General features: G+C 57.3%; 1 protein-coding gene across 2 annotated transcripts; it reads right to left on the bottom strand.

Annotated features, from left to right (window-relative positions):
- Window positions 1-119: 119 nt before the first annotated feature.
- On the bottom strand, window positions 120-14,893 carry MAN2C1 (mannosidase alpha class 2C member 1). Of its 2 annotated transcripts, XM_042804394.1 has the most exons (26): window positions 14,769-14,893; window positions 14,158-14,283; window positions 12,938-13,061; window positions 11,969-12,039; window positions 11,576-11,753; window positions 10,901-11,090; window positions 10,305-10,411; window positions 10,012-10,122; window positions 9,543-9,635; window positions 9,115-9,231; window positions 8,269-8,364; window positions 7,807-7,952; window positions 6,216-6,339; window positions 5,630-5,751; window positions 4,746-4,831; window positions 4,044-4,217; window positions 3,677-3,759; window positions 3,411-3,505; window positions 3,179-3,283; window positions 2,821-2,977; window positions 2,347-2,490; window positions 2,122-2,231; window positions 1,472-1,551; window positions 1,207-1,352; window positions 790-893; window positions 120-717 (listed from the first exon to the last, which is right to left on the bottom strand). In XM_042804394.1, the coding sequence occupies exons 1-26, from the start codon at window positions 14,858-14,860 to the stop codon at window positions 600-602; spliced, it is 3,099 nt and encodes a 1,032-aa protein (XP_042660328.1). In that variant the 5' UTR covers window positions 14,861-14,893; the 3' UTR covers window positions 120-599. The 2 variants fall into 2 exon arrangements, with proteins under 2 accessions (XP_042660328.1, XP_042660329.1); XM_042804395.1 differs by lacking the exon at window positions 790-893 and having other exon boundaries at window positions 624-717; window positions 14,769-14,891.
- Between the last annotated feature and the right edge of the window lie 56 nt (window positions 14,894-14,949).

Raw genomic sequence — 14,949 nt, 5'->3', positions numbered from 1 at the left:
GTCCCAGGAGTGAAATCCTGCTGAGGACACAAAAGAGCAGCAGCTACAACAGAGCCCCTGGGAGGAGGTGGATTGGTGGTGTTACCTGGAAATAAGTTAAGAAAACAGGCTGGAGCTTGTTTTCACATAATCCTCTTGTTTACTTGTGCTCCCCTTCTGCAAGGGCAGTGCGAGAGGCAGGCGAAGGCAGAGGGGAATGAGTGCCGTGTGTCTTTACACGCAGGACAAGAGGAAGGTGGGAGACACAGGAGCCACTGTGGGAAGCTGCTGCTCCCCAAGCCCGGCTGGTGCTGGAGCAGAGCCTGTGTGGGGCCAGCCGGCCTGTCCCACAACGTTCCCCACCCTTCAGCTAGCTAGGAACTCACTCGGGCCCTCCTCCCCTGGCTAGGCAGGGGGCAACTCTCCTCCTCTCCTGAAGAACGTGGCTTTCTGCTCTCCCATGGCTGGGTGGGCGGACGAGGGGGAGACTCTGCCCTTCCCTGGAACCGCCGCCTCCTCCTGGCACAGCTCTGGGGATGGGGGCAAGCCTCGGGCTGCAATCTGAGCTCCCGGTGTTGGTCCAGGCTGCCCGCGGCGTCCCGCAAGGGCGATGGATGGAGTCACTGCCTCAAGAGCAGGAGGACGGAGAGCACGCGGAAGGGCGTGAAGGAAAGCTTCATGCCCCGGCCCTCCAGCGGCAGGCGGCCCTGGGCAGCCGGGCGCTCCAGGAGGTCACAGCTGGGGAAGAAAGCGGCGGGTGAGGCCGAAGCAGCTGATCCCCATCCCCACACGCGCCCAGCCCGGACTTACAGCATCGCCTCCTTAATGGGGAGGGAGGTCTGGAGCCAAGCGACCACCGTGCTGCCATGCGCCTCGTACAGCCGAACCACCACAGCCTCAGGCCTGTCCTCGGCCTTCAGGGGACAGCGCAGACGGGATTTCAGACAAACGAGACGGGCACACGCTGCCCCACGCCTCGGGGGTACAGCCTGACCCACGCGATCGCAGCTCTGCCCGGGCACACGACGCAGTGCTAACACCTGGGGCTGCAGGACCCACGTAGGGATGGGGATGGTACCGTGATCCCTGGACAAGCAGGCCGGTGGGGATCACTGTTTCCACCCAGCTGAGCCTGCCCACCGCCCAGCGTGGGGGAACAGAGCAAGCCATGCTGAACTACAACACCTTAATGCGCCTGCCCTCCCCACCTCCACGCCGGGGACTTGCCTGCTTGACAGTCTCCAGCACGACTGCAGGTGAGCTGACAGAAAACGCGCTCCAGGCCGGGCACTGGGCAGAGCCGGCCGGGATGGCGTGGAGCGGGAAATTCAAGTTGTAGGCACGTTGGATCACACCGGCATCCTGGAAGGAACCTGCAACACAAGAACCTCTAGCCAAGCCTCTACACACGCACAGCCAGAGCGGTGCTCACCCCACGGCTCACTGGAGCACCCTCCACCCTGCACGTCCCCCCGCTCTGCCCCTTGCTCACCCAGGTGAGGCATCACGGCGTAGGTGAACTGGTGGGGCGTGATGTCTGCCGTGGCATCGGGGGACTTGGGGGCTCTCAGCCTAGGGCAACAAGGGAGGTGAGACCGGTGTCACCCAGTGCAGAGCCAGGGGAACACCGTGACAACTGCCACCCCCCTGCTACCTCCAGGCTGGAAGCCAACATGCTGCTGGTCTCTGGCAGCAGCAAACAGACTCTGGACAGTCCCAGAAGCTAAGAAATGTGAAGGGTGCTGTCCCATGAAACTTGTGGCTGATGGAGTCAAACTGAAATACGTAGAGTTTCTCCTAGATTTGCATGCATCTGTAACATTGCTGTTCCTTCCCTTCTCCTTAAGCCTCCCCTCCTGGGGTATGTTTTGGCCAGCAACAATAAAATTACTTAGTGTAAATGTCGATCTGATCTCTCCTAAATTATCTATGAGTGTAACTCGTAAGAATTACATTATCTCAGTCAACTGTAATTATGTCAGCCAAAAGTTCTCAGATGACAACCAGCCACTGAGACTAATACCAGACTATTTCCTTATTAACTATGATCATTTAGGACCAGGCGCTGCCTCGACTTCCAAGAGACACCTCGGAAGGGGAAGTGACTGCTGCAGCTCCGCGCTCACCCCAACCCCAACTCACAGCGAGAGGCTGAGGACATTCCCGTGGGCTGATGCCCCGTATTTGCAGTCGTTCAGCAGCGCCACCCCAAAGCCGTGCTCGGAGAGATCCAGCCACTTGTGAGCCCACACCTGCAGGAGGTACCCAGGGACACATTCAGCACACAGAGCTCCTGCCTGCGAGCAAGAGCAGCCCCAGCCCGGGAGGAGCAGCTCGGCCCTGGGACCAGACCACCTCTCCTCTCACCTCGAATCGAGCCCAGTCCCACGACGTGTTCCAGTGCGTTGGCCGCTGCAGGTGTCCAAACTGGATCTCATAGGTGGCGTTTGTGCTCCGGACCTGCACAGGGAACTCCACCTTCAGGAACTTGTGAGCCTCCTTCCACTCAACCTAAATGCAGGAGGAGAAAGACATCACCATGGGGGGATGCACTTAGCCTTCCCCCGCGCGCAGCAGCCAGCTCGCACCCAGACCAGACCAGGCACGATAAAACCACACTAGGACCTGAGCGCAGATGAACTGGAGGGTCTCTCTTTCACCCTTGGCCCTCGGGACCCCCACCCTCTGTCTGCCTTCCCCTAAGGCAGAGGAAGGCAAGCAATTGGGGGCTCCAGGGAAGGAAACAGGAGGGGGAATGTAACTGAGACGTAAAGTTCAGCTCCCCAGGGCCCTGCCTGCCCAGCACAGATGTTCATATCGCGCGGCAGCCGCTGGCCAAACCTGGGTCAGGAAGCGGAGGTACGGGCACGTGGCATCCAGGATGATCTCCTGGGTTAAGGTGCTGCTTTCCCCAATCTGCAGAGAGAAGCTTGCGCTTCCCCGCAGGCCCCCAGCCAGGGTGATTTCCAGAGGCTTCAGCAGCGTTGTCACTGGCTTCCTAGAGGAAGGGATGAAGGCAGAGCTGGTCTCAGCCTGGTAGGTCCAGGTTCCCAAATCCCAACCCAGCCTCCCACACAGCAGGCAGGCACTTCTCCAGAGTGAATGCTCTGTTACAGCTTTTGTTACAGCTAGGGCTGACAGGGAGGCGAGAACCTCAGGGCAAAGTAAAATCCAAGTGCTGCCTGCACTGCTCCTCTACCTGGTTTCCAAGTGATAATCCATCACGTCCCAGGCATCCCAGTACAGGGGAACATCATCAAAGAGCGCAAACTGGTTGGCATAGCAGCCATCTGGCACTGACTCTCTGGAACAAAGTGGAACAGAGAAACAGCAGCATAAGGAGAATGGGCAGTGGAGAAGGGTGTACAGGGAGAAGACGACCTGAGAGAGGTTTGAGGAGCCCGGTTCCAGTAACTGGGTGATAGACACACCTCTCGGAGTCCAGCAGCCGAAGCGAGGTCAAGTGCCCCATCATGTCCAGGCAGACTGCAATCACCCCATTCTCCATGGCAATGGAGCCATCCTCCTTGGGGGAAAGGACACAAACAGATTTCACAGACCCACGCCCGCGGGAGCTGAGTGCCCTAGCTGCAAATCCGGTGTGCGGTTTTACTGTGTGATGTATTCCCTAGATTTCCCCCCAATCGACCTTTGATGCAGAGTACACTGATCTGAGGACAACTGCTGTCGTGCTTACCTGTTTCCTCACTGACACAGGCTGAGGGGGCAGCAACGGCTCCTTCACTATAGCGTAGCCCATGCTGGGGGCTGTCACCAGAGCTGGAAAGCAGAGAGGTTCTGTTCCAACATCCGCCCCGGACCTAACCCGGAGTCACACTGTGCTGCCCTGCTGCTCTCACGCCAGATCTACCACCTCCTTTCATACCCTCCTCTTCTTCATCCACAGTTCAGGGATAACTTGAAGTGGGATAAAGTCCCAAGGAGCCATTTGACAAGTCAGTAAACCCTCCCCAGGGCAGGGAGAGGCAGAGTATTCCTTTATTAGCTGTCTCTGTCCCTGTAAGAAATTCTGTTACATGAGTTACCCCTCAAGTTAGACATACCTAAAGTCTCTGTTCCGTCTGGCCCAGTCCTGGAGATCACCTCGGTCCGTTCCCAGGGCAAAGTGTTCAACACGAGGGTGCTCCTGGTGCTCCCTGCCTCGGGCTGCAGCAGTTGTTCCCTGCACAAGGACTGCACAGCTTCCTCCTGCAGCCGGGCGCCAGCCCTGCGGATCTCTGAGCAACAAAAAGGCCTGAGTTGGCTCCGGCCAGGCCGTGTCTCACATCTGAGAGAGTTTCTGGCACCCCCATGCAATGTGCACACACTTTAGCTACTTCTGAGCTACAATTACTAATTATCATTAATGACTATTATCTGTTAGTGAGTAATAGACGTTTATAATTATTCTCAACTTTGTTCTTACTTTGTGATTACAATGAGCTAGGCCAGCTCAACTGCAAAATTGTGGTGCTATAATAAGGTAAAACTACTGTAAGTGCCTGTGGGCAGGCAGGAGCAAACCTTTGCTGGGGTCTACCCTGGCACGCCAGCAGCAAGCAGAGAAGTCAGTAACTCGGGATGTTTTTTAATCCCTTGGCTCCCTCGCTAACTCCCTGTTGAGTTAGCACTGTTACAGACACTTGCCTGCTCAGGTTTGACCCATAGCACCTGGCAGTCCAGGACCGAAACCTCTGCGGCCCCACCAAACAGCACCCAGTGTGCTCCAGTGGGTAAGTGCCCTCCTAGCCAAACGCCCTGCTCACCCGCGTAGTACTGCAGGGCATCCTCAGCCACGAGCTGGATACAGCTGCCTGGCAAAACGTCATGGAATTGGTTGAGCAGCAATAACCTAAAACAGAGAGCAGAAACCAGGTGAGGAAGCAGGGGAGAGCACCGGATTTGTCCTGGCTTACTGACCCCTGTTTGCAAGATGGACAAACTTCTGTTCCCTATCCCCCCACTAGGAAATACTTGAGAGAAAAGGATTTTTTTCCATAGCATTCTTTAAATCCCTTTCTGTTAGGACTTGTCAACTGTCATCTTAGTAAACCACAACCATGGGGAGTAAGAGCTATTTTTTTGATCCCTCAGGGCTACCAGCTATTTTGTTGCACAAGTTCAGACAACGCAAAACTGGCGAGGAATAAGCTTAGGTCAGAAAGGAAGCTTCCAGCCAGCACAGGCTTTGAAGCTATCTTCCAACAGGAGAATCAGGCAAAGCACTGAAACACTTTCCAGGTGGAGCCCTGATCGGTTTATGGAAGGGGTCGTGTACAGACAGCGCTGCCGTACTGAGTCCCCAAAGGTCCCTACATCCTGAGCCCGCACCGCTCTCCCACTCACTCACAGGAAGACAGGCTGTGGTCAGCCACCCTTCTGGCTTCAGCTGGACGGGGCTGAGAGGTAAGTGACCATCTCCCACCATCAGCCCACTGAGCTGCCCAGTAACCGCCCACACCAGTGCCATCCGACTGGTCCAGGCTAATTTTGGTGCACTGAGAGCAAGGATTTCTACCCAGACTCAGGCAGGGACACGGAGCTGTAGGGAATGGGGAGCGGTACCCCGAGAGCAGCCAGCTCTCACGCTGAAGTCTCCGGCCTCACCGCATCCTCCCCCGGTGCCACCGGTGCTGCTGCACGCCCTCACCTCCAGAGCTGCTGCAGCTGGCTGGCAGGATACCGGAACGTGCCGCCCCGCGCCACGGCCAAGGTGCTGAGTACTTCAACATCATGGAGTATTCGCTCGCACTCCCGATTCCCCTTCTTTATCTGGTGTCAAAGCAGGGAGAGAAGGAAGATGCTTAGGAAAGTGGTGGGTGGGAGTGAACCTCTCACACCAGCAGCAAAAGCCCAGCTCCAGTGCAGGAAGGGTTGGTTATTTGCAGGTGTCACGAGTTTGCCACTACCAGTGAGTTATTTTTTGCCACATTTCAAACTGAAACTCCCAGCACAGGACATCGCTTCCCCTGTGCCTGTCCTCACCTGCCTCCCCTTGTTCTGACTCCTCACCCAAGCTCTGCAACCATCCGCTAAAATGAAGGACGTGGCAGCAGCTGACTAAGGAGGCCCTGCTGTGTCAGGCTTCCTTCTCACCTCCTGAAGAAAGACCGACAATAGATCTGCCTTTTGGAGTCCTGGCTACAAGGGGGCTCCTAAAGAGACCTCAAGGGCGCTGTCTAAACCTTGATGGGGGTGGGGGGAGATTGCTGCCCCCATCCCGTGCGCACAGTCACCTGGGCCTGGGTGGTGTACGTGCCGTTGTGCAGCTCGAGGAAGAGCTCTCCCACCCAGGTGCACAGCTGCGACGACTCCTTCTCCAGGACAGAAAAGAGTTGGTCGGGAGTGGAGATCTGAACCCTGTGGGAGAGACGCACAAACAGCGATGAGCCAGGGGAAAAACCTGTGACACGGCTTGTGGTGCATCCCAACCAGAAAGGTGCCAGCCCCGGAACCAAGGCCTCAGAAACCCCAACACAATCACACACAGTGTTCCTTCTCAACCTCCTCCTGCTCCTCTTTCTCACTCCATGCTGCTCTTGCTGCCTGCCATGGACATCTGGACATTCCTCAGGCTGGGACTGATTGCCAGGCACCGCTGCTGTGCTGCCCACTCACCCCACAGCTCTGCTGAGGGTTCACAAGCAGTGCAAGGGCTGCTCCACAGACCTGTTCTTACAGCTCTTGAGGACAGAGAGACTCTGTCTCCCTAACAATCCTTTCTTGCCCTCTGCTTGCTTTGCTTACTCCCTGCCCTCCTTTGTTCACCCTTTCTTTTTAGAGAATCTTAGAATGATTTGGGTTGGAAGGGACCTTAAGGACCATCCAGTCCCACCCCCTGCCCCGGGCAGGGCCCCCTTCCCCCAGCCCAGGGTGCTCCCAGCCCCGTCCAACCTGGCCTTGAACCCTTCCAGGGAGGGGGCAGCCACAGCTGCTCTGGGCACCCTGGGCCAGCGCCTCACCCCCCGCACAGGGAACAATTTCTTCCATGTATCTCATCTAAATCTCCCCTCTTTCTGTTTATAAGCGTTACCCCTCATCCCATCCCCACCCCCCTGACCCAGAGTCCCTCCCCACCTTTCCTGTCCCCCCTTTAAGCCCTGGGAGGCCGCTCGAAGGTCTCCCCGGAGCCTTCTCTTCTCCAGGCTGAACCCCCCCAACTCTCTCAGCCCAGCCTCCCAGGGGAGCTGCTCCAGCCCCCCCAGCACCTTCGTGGCCTCCTCTGGCCCCGCTCAAGCAGCTCCGTGTCCTTCTGCTGGTGGGGGCCCCCGAGCTGGCCCCAGCACTGCAGGGGGGTCTCCCCAGAGCGGAGCAGAGGGGGAGAATCCCCTCCCTGGCCCTGCTGCCCCCCCTGCTCTGGCTGCAGCCCAGGGCACGGGTGGGTTCTGGGCTGCCAGCGCACGGTGCTGCCTCACGGGCAGTTGTCCCCCCACCAACCCCCCCAGTCCCTCTCCTTGGGGCTGCTCTCCAGCCACTCCTCGAGGGCCCAGCCTGGGTTTGTGCTGGGGATTGCCCCGACCCCCGGGCAGGACCTTGCCCTTGGCCTTGTTGAACTCCAGGAGGTTTGCCCGGGCCCCCCTCTCCAGCCTGCCCAGGTCCCTCGGGATGCCATCCCTGCCCTCAGCGTGTCCCCCCCCACACAGCTCGGTGCTGTCGGTGAACTTGTGTGGGTGCATCGATCCCACTGTCCGTGTCACCGACAAAGATGTTGAACAGGGCCAGGCCCAACCCCGACCCCTGAGGAATGGCACTTGGCACTGCTGAAGGCTAGGCCTGGCTCAAAACAAGTGCTCCTGTGAGGAGGGAGGAAGGGAACTCTCCTCTCACCTTGGCAGCCCGTCTGTGTCACTCATTCTCTTCATCCTGTCCAGCATTTTCTGTGTGGGGCCCCCTCCTCCATCTCCAAAGCCAAAGAGGAAAGCACTGTGGTTCACACGTCCTTTGTCCTTGTTGTTCTTCACTGTTTTCAGCATCTAGAGGGATTTTTGGACAGCTGCAATCCCCTGGTGCCCAGCCCCAGCTCTCACAGCTCCACACAAGAAAGCCAGGTCAGCCCTTATGGTGCAAAGCCCAGTCCTGTCCCTCTTCCCCAGCCCAAACTGCCAAAATCGGTCATGGACACATCTCAGAAGCTGGCAGTTGACTACCAGGCACCCAAGCAGCCTTTGTCCAGCAACGCTGCCAGCTATCCTGCTCCCTTCCCAGGCAGTGCCCTCTGCTAGGAGCCTCAGATCTGGCCCCAAGGGGCTGGCACTGCACTTCATGTGCAGGTCTGGCAACCTCACTCACCTCCTCCACTCGCCCGTGCATCCCATAGGAGTCACCAGGGGGGAAATGGGTCAGGACTCGGGAACCATCGATGCCTTCCCAGAAAAAGGTGTGATGCTGGAGGGGAGCCAAAGGAAAGCGTGGTCTCTTGTACAGCCCCCCTGTACCACACAGTGGCAAAACACTAAAGCGCAGCCCCATTGTTACCAGGAGTTCCCAAAAGGAGATCTCTGGTCATGCTGGTACCCAGAAAGAGATAAATTCACCCTTAGCTCAGTGTTTCAAGGTTCCCAAACTCATCTCCCCCACAAATGCGTGCGTGAAGGGCACGCTTCAACCACGTCAGCACAGAACTTGTGCACTAAAAGGCCAAGCTTCCTCACAAGCCCTATCAAACACACAAAACCCAGCACCTTTGTCACCAGGGAAGTGCACAGGGCACAGGCACTTCAGAGCCCCTTGAGGATTCAAACTGGACCTTCACTTTCTCTCCACAGGGTTGCTCTCATACATCAGTGCAAGCAGACAGTTGCACAAGCATGAGGAATGCCACAAGGACAGGGCACAGCAGAGGAGAGGCTGGGTTTGCTGCCCGTTAGACCTGTGTGCCCATCACAGCTTCCCATCTGGAAGCAGAAGGAATTTGTAGGTCAGGGGCCCAGGTGGGATCTCTAACCATGTCCTTCCTCTCCCCTAAAACCTGACAGGACATTGCTACCACCATAAACTGGTGGCTACTGGAAGAAAAGCCTGTATCAGCTGAGCTGAAGGACTTGGCTTGACCTGTGGAACCAACAGGACCATCCCTGTAGACAGACTCCAGCAACTTTAAGTCCATCCCCTGGGAAAAAGGGAAGCACAGCTCACCGGGAAGGTGTTCACCAGGTTCCAGCTGAGCTTCTGCGTGAGGAACCGCCTGATCCCACAGCCACGCATCAGCTGGGGCAGCTGGGCTGAGTATCCAAACGTGTCTGGCAGCCAGAACTGGGAGCAGACGTGACAGCAGCAAGGGGAGAGAGTCACACAAATCACAGCGTGAGCTCGTGGAGGGTTTCTGGGTAGTCAGATGTGCTAGACAAGCAGCGATTCTAGAGACCTACAAGGCCTGGGGCTGTACTAACGGCCATGATACATAGGGGATTAGATATTTACTCATCATGGCTTTAGCTGCAAAAAGGAGACAAACGTGAGGTGCCCGATCACCATATCTGAAGAACCAGAGAGAAACCCTCATGCACAGCAAGAGGTGGGAAGAGATGGCGGGCAAGGAAGGTGTGCAAGAAAAGAGCAAGTACCTCTGAGCAGATCCGGCCAAACTGCTCCTGGAAGAACCGCTGTCCCTGGAGGAACTGCCGCACCATGGACTCCCCACTGGGCAGGTTCCCATCCTGGGGGGAAAGCACAGGGAGTCCATGGGGCAAGCCAGGTGCTGGGGAAGGGGGAGGCCTTGCAAGATCCCCATCCCCACCCGCTGTCATCCTGACCGGGCAGACCACGGGGAGGACCTGAACAGAGCTCAGCAGAGGGCAAAAGGAGGAACAGAACTCAGCCAGTCCAGACCAAAGCTCCTTTCTCAGGGAAGGAGATGATTTTGGACAGGGATGGCATTTTGGCTGGGCTAGACACTGCAGACAGATGCTGTTTCCTGGGCCCGGAGACCATCACCAACCAGGCAGGCTCAGCAAAGGCTCTGCTCTCCCCCTCCAGTGCCAGGACCTGTGCCAGAGGGATGGCGCAGCGAGCCAGGCTCACCACACTTCTCACCATTTCCACCCAAGTGCCTCCGACAGGAATGAACTGCCCCTTCGCCACGAAGTCCTGAATCTGGGCGTAGAGCCCAGGGTACCAGCTCCGCACCCATTCGAACTGTTGCGCCTGCCAGAGCACAGAGATCAGCCTCAGCTCCCACCACATCGCTCCACACTGATGCCCCCCCCTTCTCTGCAACTGCACGGGACCCTCCCGGTCAAGCTCCCCCTCCATCTCGTTTCGAGTCATGCTGGAGAAGCAACAAGCCACGAGCAGAAGGAGAGATCCCCCAGAGAGACATCGCTCACCTGGGAGCAGGCGAAGGTGAGCTCCGGGTTGCACTCCATCAGACGGATCACCGTGACCCAGCTCCGAGCGCACTTACGGACGGTCTCCTCGTACGGCCACAGCCAGGCTGCGGGGACAGGCACGGCCCCCCCCACGGTTACTGATCAGCACAGCATCCCCTGGGAACGGGGCTGTGCTGCCTTTCACAGATCAGCTGGGGAAAAAAATGCTAGAGCACAATGCTGTCCTTTGGCTAAGTACCTGACAGCAACTTAGCCTGGGGCCTCCAGCTCCCTCTTCTCCTGCTGCCTTTCTGTTGAGACTGACACCCCTCTGGGGACTGGAAATCGAGGGGTGAAGTCCAACAGGTGGAAGACAGCGGTCTGTAACTCATCCCTCACCACCAGCCCTGTCAGTGCTCCACGTGGCACAGCTAGCCAGACACACGTTCCCCTGCCTTGGTGACAGACCAGCTGTATGGCAGCACAGAGGTCCCTTTATCCATCCCTCAGGGGACAGTACCCAGTGCCTGGAGCCCAAGGGCAGCCAGCTCTCCCCTTGGGCAGCACGCCCAAGCCTCCAGGGCAGCAGAGAGGGAACGCTGTGCTGCTCTCACCAGAGTCAATGTGGCAGTGACCCACGGCATGGATGGTGTGCTGGCTCTCGCCGTTCCTCTGGCTGAAGATCCCTGCAGCCAGGTCACGGGCAGCGGGGAAGGTGGAGGGGTCCGTAACGTCACACACGTTGACCATCTGGTTGGCAGTGTACAGTGCCTGGAAACTCCTCTGGTTTTCCTCCCCGAGGAGCTGGGGTTGGGAGTGATAACAGCTTGACTCTGAGCTCAGCACATCCTCTGGCACAGAGCACCTCTCTCTACCAGCTTGGATGCCACCTGCCTCAGGGAGAACCTGCTGCCTCCTTCCAACATCTGACTCTGCCAGCAGTGCCAGGCAAGCACCGTGTCCCTGCTTCACAGACACAACCTTAAGTCTTTGCCCATGTGCCTTCTAAAGCCAGGTTACATGTACACCCACCCCAGGGGGCTCTGGTCTAACTGATCCTGCCTTGGAGCAGAAAATGGATGAAAAGAACACCTGTGGCTTCTCTTTGTTCAGTTTTCTCCTACTCTAGACAACATCAATTGTGCTAAAACAGCAACAGCAAACAACTGCTTCTCCAGGGCCTCCTACTGGGAGGAGACAGGGCATGGAATGGTGGGAGGAGGAGATAAAATGAAGCTGTGGAAGGAGGTGGAAAGGGTGGGAGAAAGGAAGAGAAGGAGCTCACAGACCTGGGCCATGTCCAGCAGTATTTCCAGATCCACTAGCAGTTCGTAGACATCTCTGTGGAAGACGACCAGCTCAGCCCTGCTCAGGGTGAACCTCCTGTCAGGGTCTGGAGGGGCGATCATACTGCCCTTGCCGGCCCCAAAGAGACCGTTGCAGGCCAGCTCCACGTACAGCGTCAGACTGCGGAGAGCAAAAGGAAACCATCAGCGAGCAGATCACAAGCAATCGGCCAGGAAATCACCCGGTTCGGGCAGGACTGGCCTGACCTGAACAACAGACAGGGCCCCCAAACACTAGATACTTCTCAGAGCACCGGGACACAGAGAGGGATGTGTCGTCCTGCCCGGCCTCTTGGCTTCAAACAACGCCAAGCTCCCCCAGCACTGCCTACCCACCTGTGGGGCTCTGACTCTTCCATGCTACTTGTCAGGATGTAGCTGGTCTTCTCACCTTCCTTAGTCAAACCCTGCAGGGGAAGATGGCACATTTAACACACTCTTCAGAGGTCCATGGCAGCAGGCTGGATGGGTAGGACAAGACACATCCAGCTGGATGGGATGGCGAGGCCTGGTCCCACGTCTCGTGGGACAATGCTTACCACAAGAACAACCAGCACGGAAAACACAAATGCTGTAGGCACCACCTCAGAGCAGGGCAGGGTCGCAAAAGTCCACCTGAGCCATTCCACCACCCCAAAGCAGGACTGAAGTTGGCACGTGTGACGAGAGCCTATCCCACTGTTCTTGACAGCAGTGGAGATTCACAACTCGGGCCCAATGCTTGCCTATCCTTCCTCCAAGACAGATTTGCTAATGCCCAAGCAAGGGATTTTCAGCTGTTCCCGGTTTGCAGACCAGAATTTTAACTCTTGGCAGGGGCAACCTCTAGAAAAGACTCAAACCCACCACCAGCAGGCTTGCCTTTCTGGGCTGAACTTTGACACTAACCCACAGACCCTCTGTGGTCTGACAGCACAACATGCAAACCACAAGAGTAGTCCTCTCTCCCACCCCACACATCAGACTTCACAAACACTGCCCTTCAGCAGTTCTTCATGTATTTAGACAGCTCTCCTATTATCTCAGAGATTACCACTTGAGGCTAAACAACTCTTCAACTACATAACCTCCTGTTCTTCTTTCTGACCACTCTGTCTAGATCTCCAGTTGTTCCCGGTTCTCTCCTGTTTGTCCACACGTTATTTTACACCCCCCAACACTGGTAGGCATTCACCTGAAGAGTGCATAACAAACAGGAGGGGGTTTCTTCTACTGCCCCACTGTAGAGGGCTAAGGGAGAAAACCACTCTATACATAGCAGAGCACCGGACACAGCTGGCACACCCCTGATCCTCAGCTCCTTACCTGGACAGGCTGGGCGTCTCGCCACACCATGCCCTCCCCATCGCTCTCCCAGATGAAGTGCACTTCCCTCCCTGCCCATGCCGGGGGGATGCTCAGCTCCACCTTAAACCAGCACGTCTCCCACCTGGAAGAGAGCAGGCAGCAGCCTCAGCCCACCAGGAGACCTTCTCCCAAGGGAAACCACCCTTCCTCAGAGCCTCCTTGGAAAAAGCATAACGGGGACAGCACACAAGTTTGATGTGATTCAAATGCAACGATGCCACCCGTCCGTACAGACTTGCTTTACCCCGTGCCCCCAGACATAGTCGTGGCTCCCTGTGTGTGACACATCTCCAGTTTAAGCAGCACAGAGTGCCTGCACATGCCAGCCTTGTTCCGTGCCCTTTGAATGCACTGAGCTTTCCCTTCACCGTGAGCTGCTGACCTGACCTGCTGCTCTTTCACCAAGCGAAACTTCTAACTTGCAGAACCCACTATTGTCAGTCATTGTTGAGGGTTAGGGATTTGACAGCAAGTTAAAAGCCAAGCCGAGTGGGGCGATGCACTTGTTCAAGCTGATGGGGACTGGTAAACTGTTCCTTCATCCCCCACAGCAACCCAGAAGACAGTGAAACCCGGGGGTAGCAGGAATTGCATTCTGCCTGGGGCAGGGCAGTTTACACAGTACGACTGACCTGTGATCCTTCTTACCACGGCCCTTTTTTACCCCCAGGGCAGGCTAGTGCCCAGGCTGCAAGCAGGCACAGCAGCCCCGGCGGGTGAGGCAGCTCAGAAAGCAGCACACAAACCCCGCGGTGCTGGCCTAACGCAGCCTCCTCTGGGACCCCAGAGAAACAGACAGTAGCATCATGTTTTTGACCACTGCTGGGAAAAATAAAACCACTCTTCTCTCAGCCTTGACAAAGCATACGGGTCCCATACAGAAGCAAGCATCAGGGTCATAACCAAGACTACGAACACAAACTCTCAGCACAGAGGATCGATGAACCCAGCTCTACACTCTCCCTGGAAAGGAGACACATCTCAGCCTGTTTTTTCATGAAGTCTCCCTAAGGGTTTCTAGGCAGACACCTTCTACCTGAAGCACACAACAGGGAAGAGGATTATCATCTCATTTCTTTGCCACTGAGAGCTCGTGAGGATTCACACATACAAGTAACCCTGAGACGCGAGCCCCAGCCCCTCCAACGCTCGCGGCACCACCGAAACCTGGTACTCACGTAGGCCCAAAGGAGTCTCCCACTTTAGCTGGCCTGAATTCCTGCCTGACGGCCTCATCATACGGGATGCGCCGTGGGGTCTGGAAGCAGGAGAGTGATGTGGGCGGACAGCGATCCCCAAAAAGCCTGCGGTCGGTGACAGCCGGGACACGATTAATAAGGCCAGTCCTGCGGGGACCAGCCCAGGGGGTGGGGATGGGGAGCACCCTGCTTTCCCAGCATGGCAGTATCACCCTGCTATCACTTAACACCCTCAAAAGTATGAGCTGAACAACAGTGTAATAATTTGCTTTGTTGAAGGGGGGTTGCTGGAGCTGGACCCCCAGCAACATACCCCTACAGGCAGCCCTGCAGCGGAGGGCTGGGGGGGCAGAGGCACCCCGAGGCATAGCCCCAGGCTGGCCAAGGGGGGTGGGAGCGTGTGTAGGGGGGATTTGCTCACTAAGCGCCCCCCGGGTCCCCGCAGCCCTGGCCGGCAGCGACCGGGGGGGGGAGCGGCCTCCCCTGAGGGGGCACCGGTGGAGCTGGGGGGTATCTCACACACACACACAGGAGCGGGAGCAGGCCCGGGCGCCGGGAGAGGTGTGTCCCCCCCCCCCAAAACCTCCCACCTGCCCCGCAGGTTGCAGTCGGTGAAATAGGTCTCGGAGAGGAACTTCTCGACCCGCTCCAGCGCCGTGCGCCGGTGCTTGAGGGCGGCCATGCTGGGTGCCCCGCCGCGCCCTGCGCATGCGCGGCGCCGGCCCGCCCCCGCCTCCCGCCCTCCCCGGCCCCTCTTCTTTTCCCCTCCGA

This window comes from Tyto alba, unplaced genomic scaffold, assembly GCF_018691265.1.
Source record: "Tyto alba isolate M040663 unplaced genomic scaffold, T.alba_DEE_v4.0 Super-Scaffold_41, whole genome shotgun sequence".
Taxonomy (NCBI): domain Eukaryota; kingdom Metazoa; phylum Chordata; class Aves; order Strigiformes; family Tytonidae; genus Tyto; species Tyto alba.
This window is presented reverse-complemented; position numbering and strand designations above follow the sequence as displayed.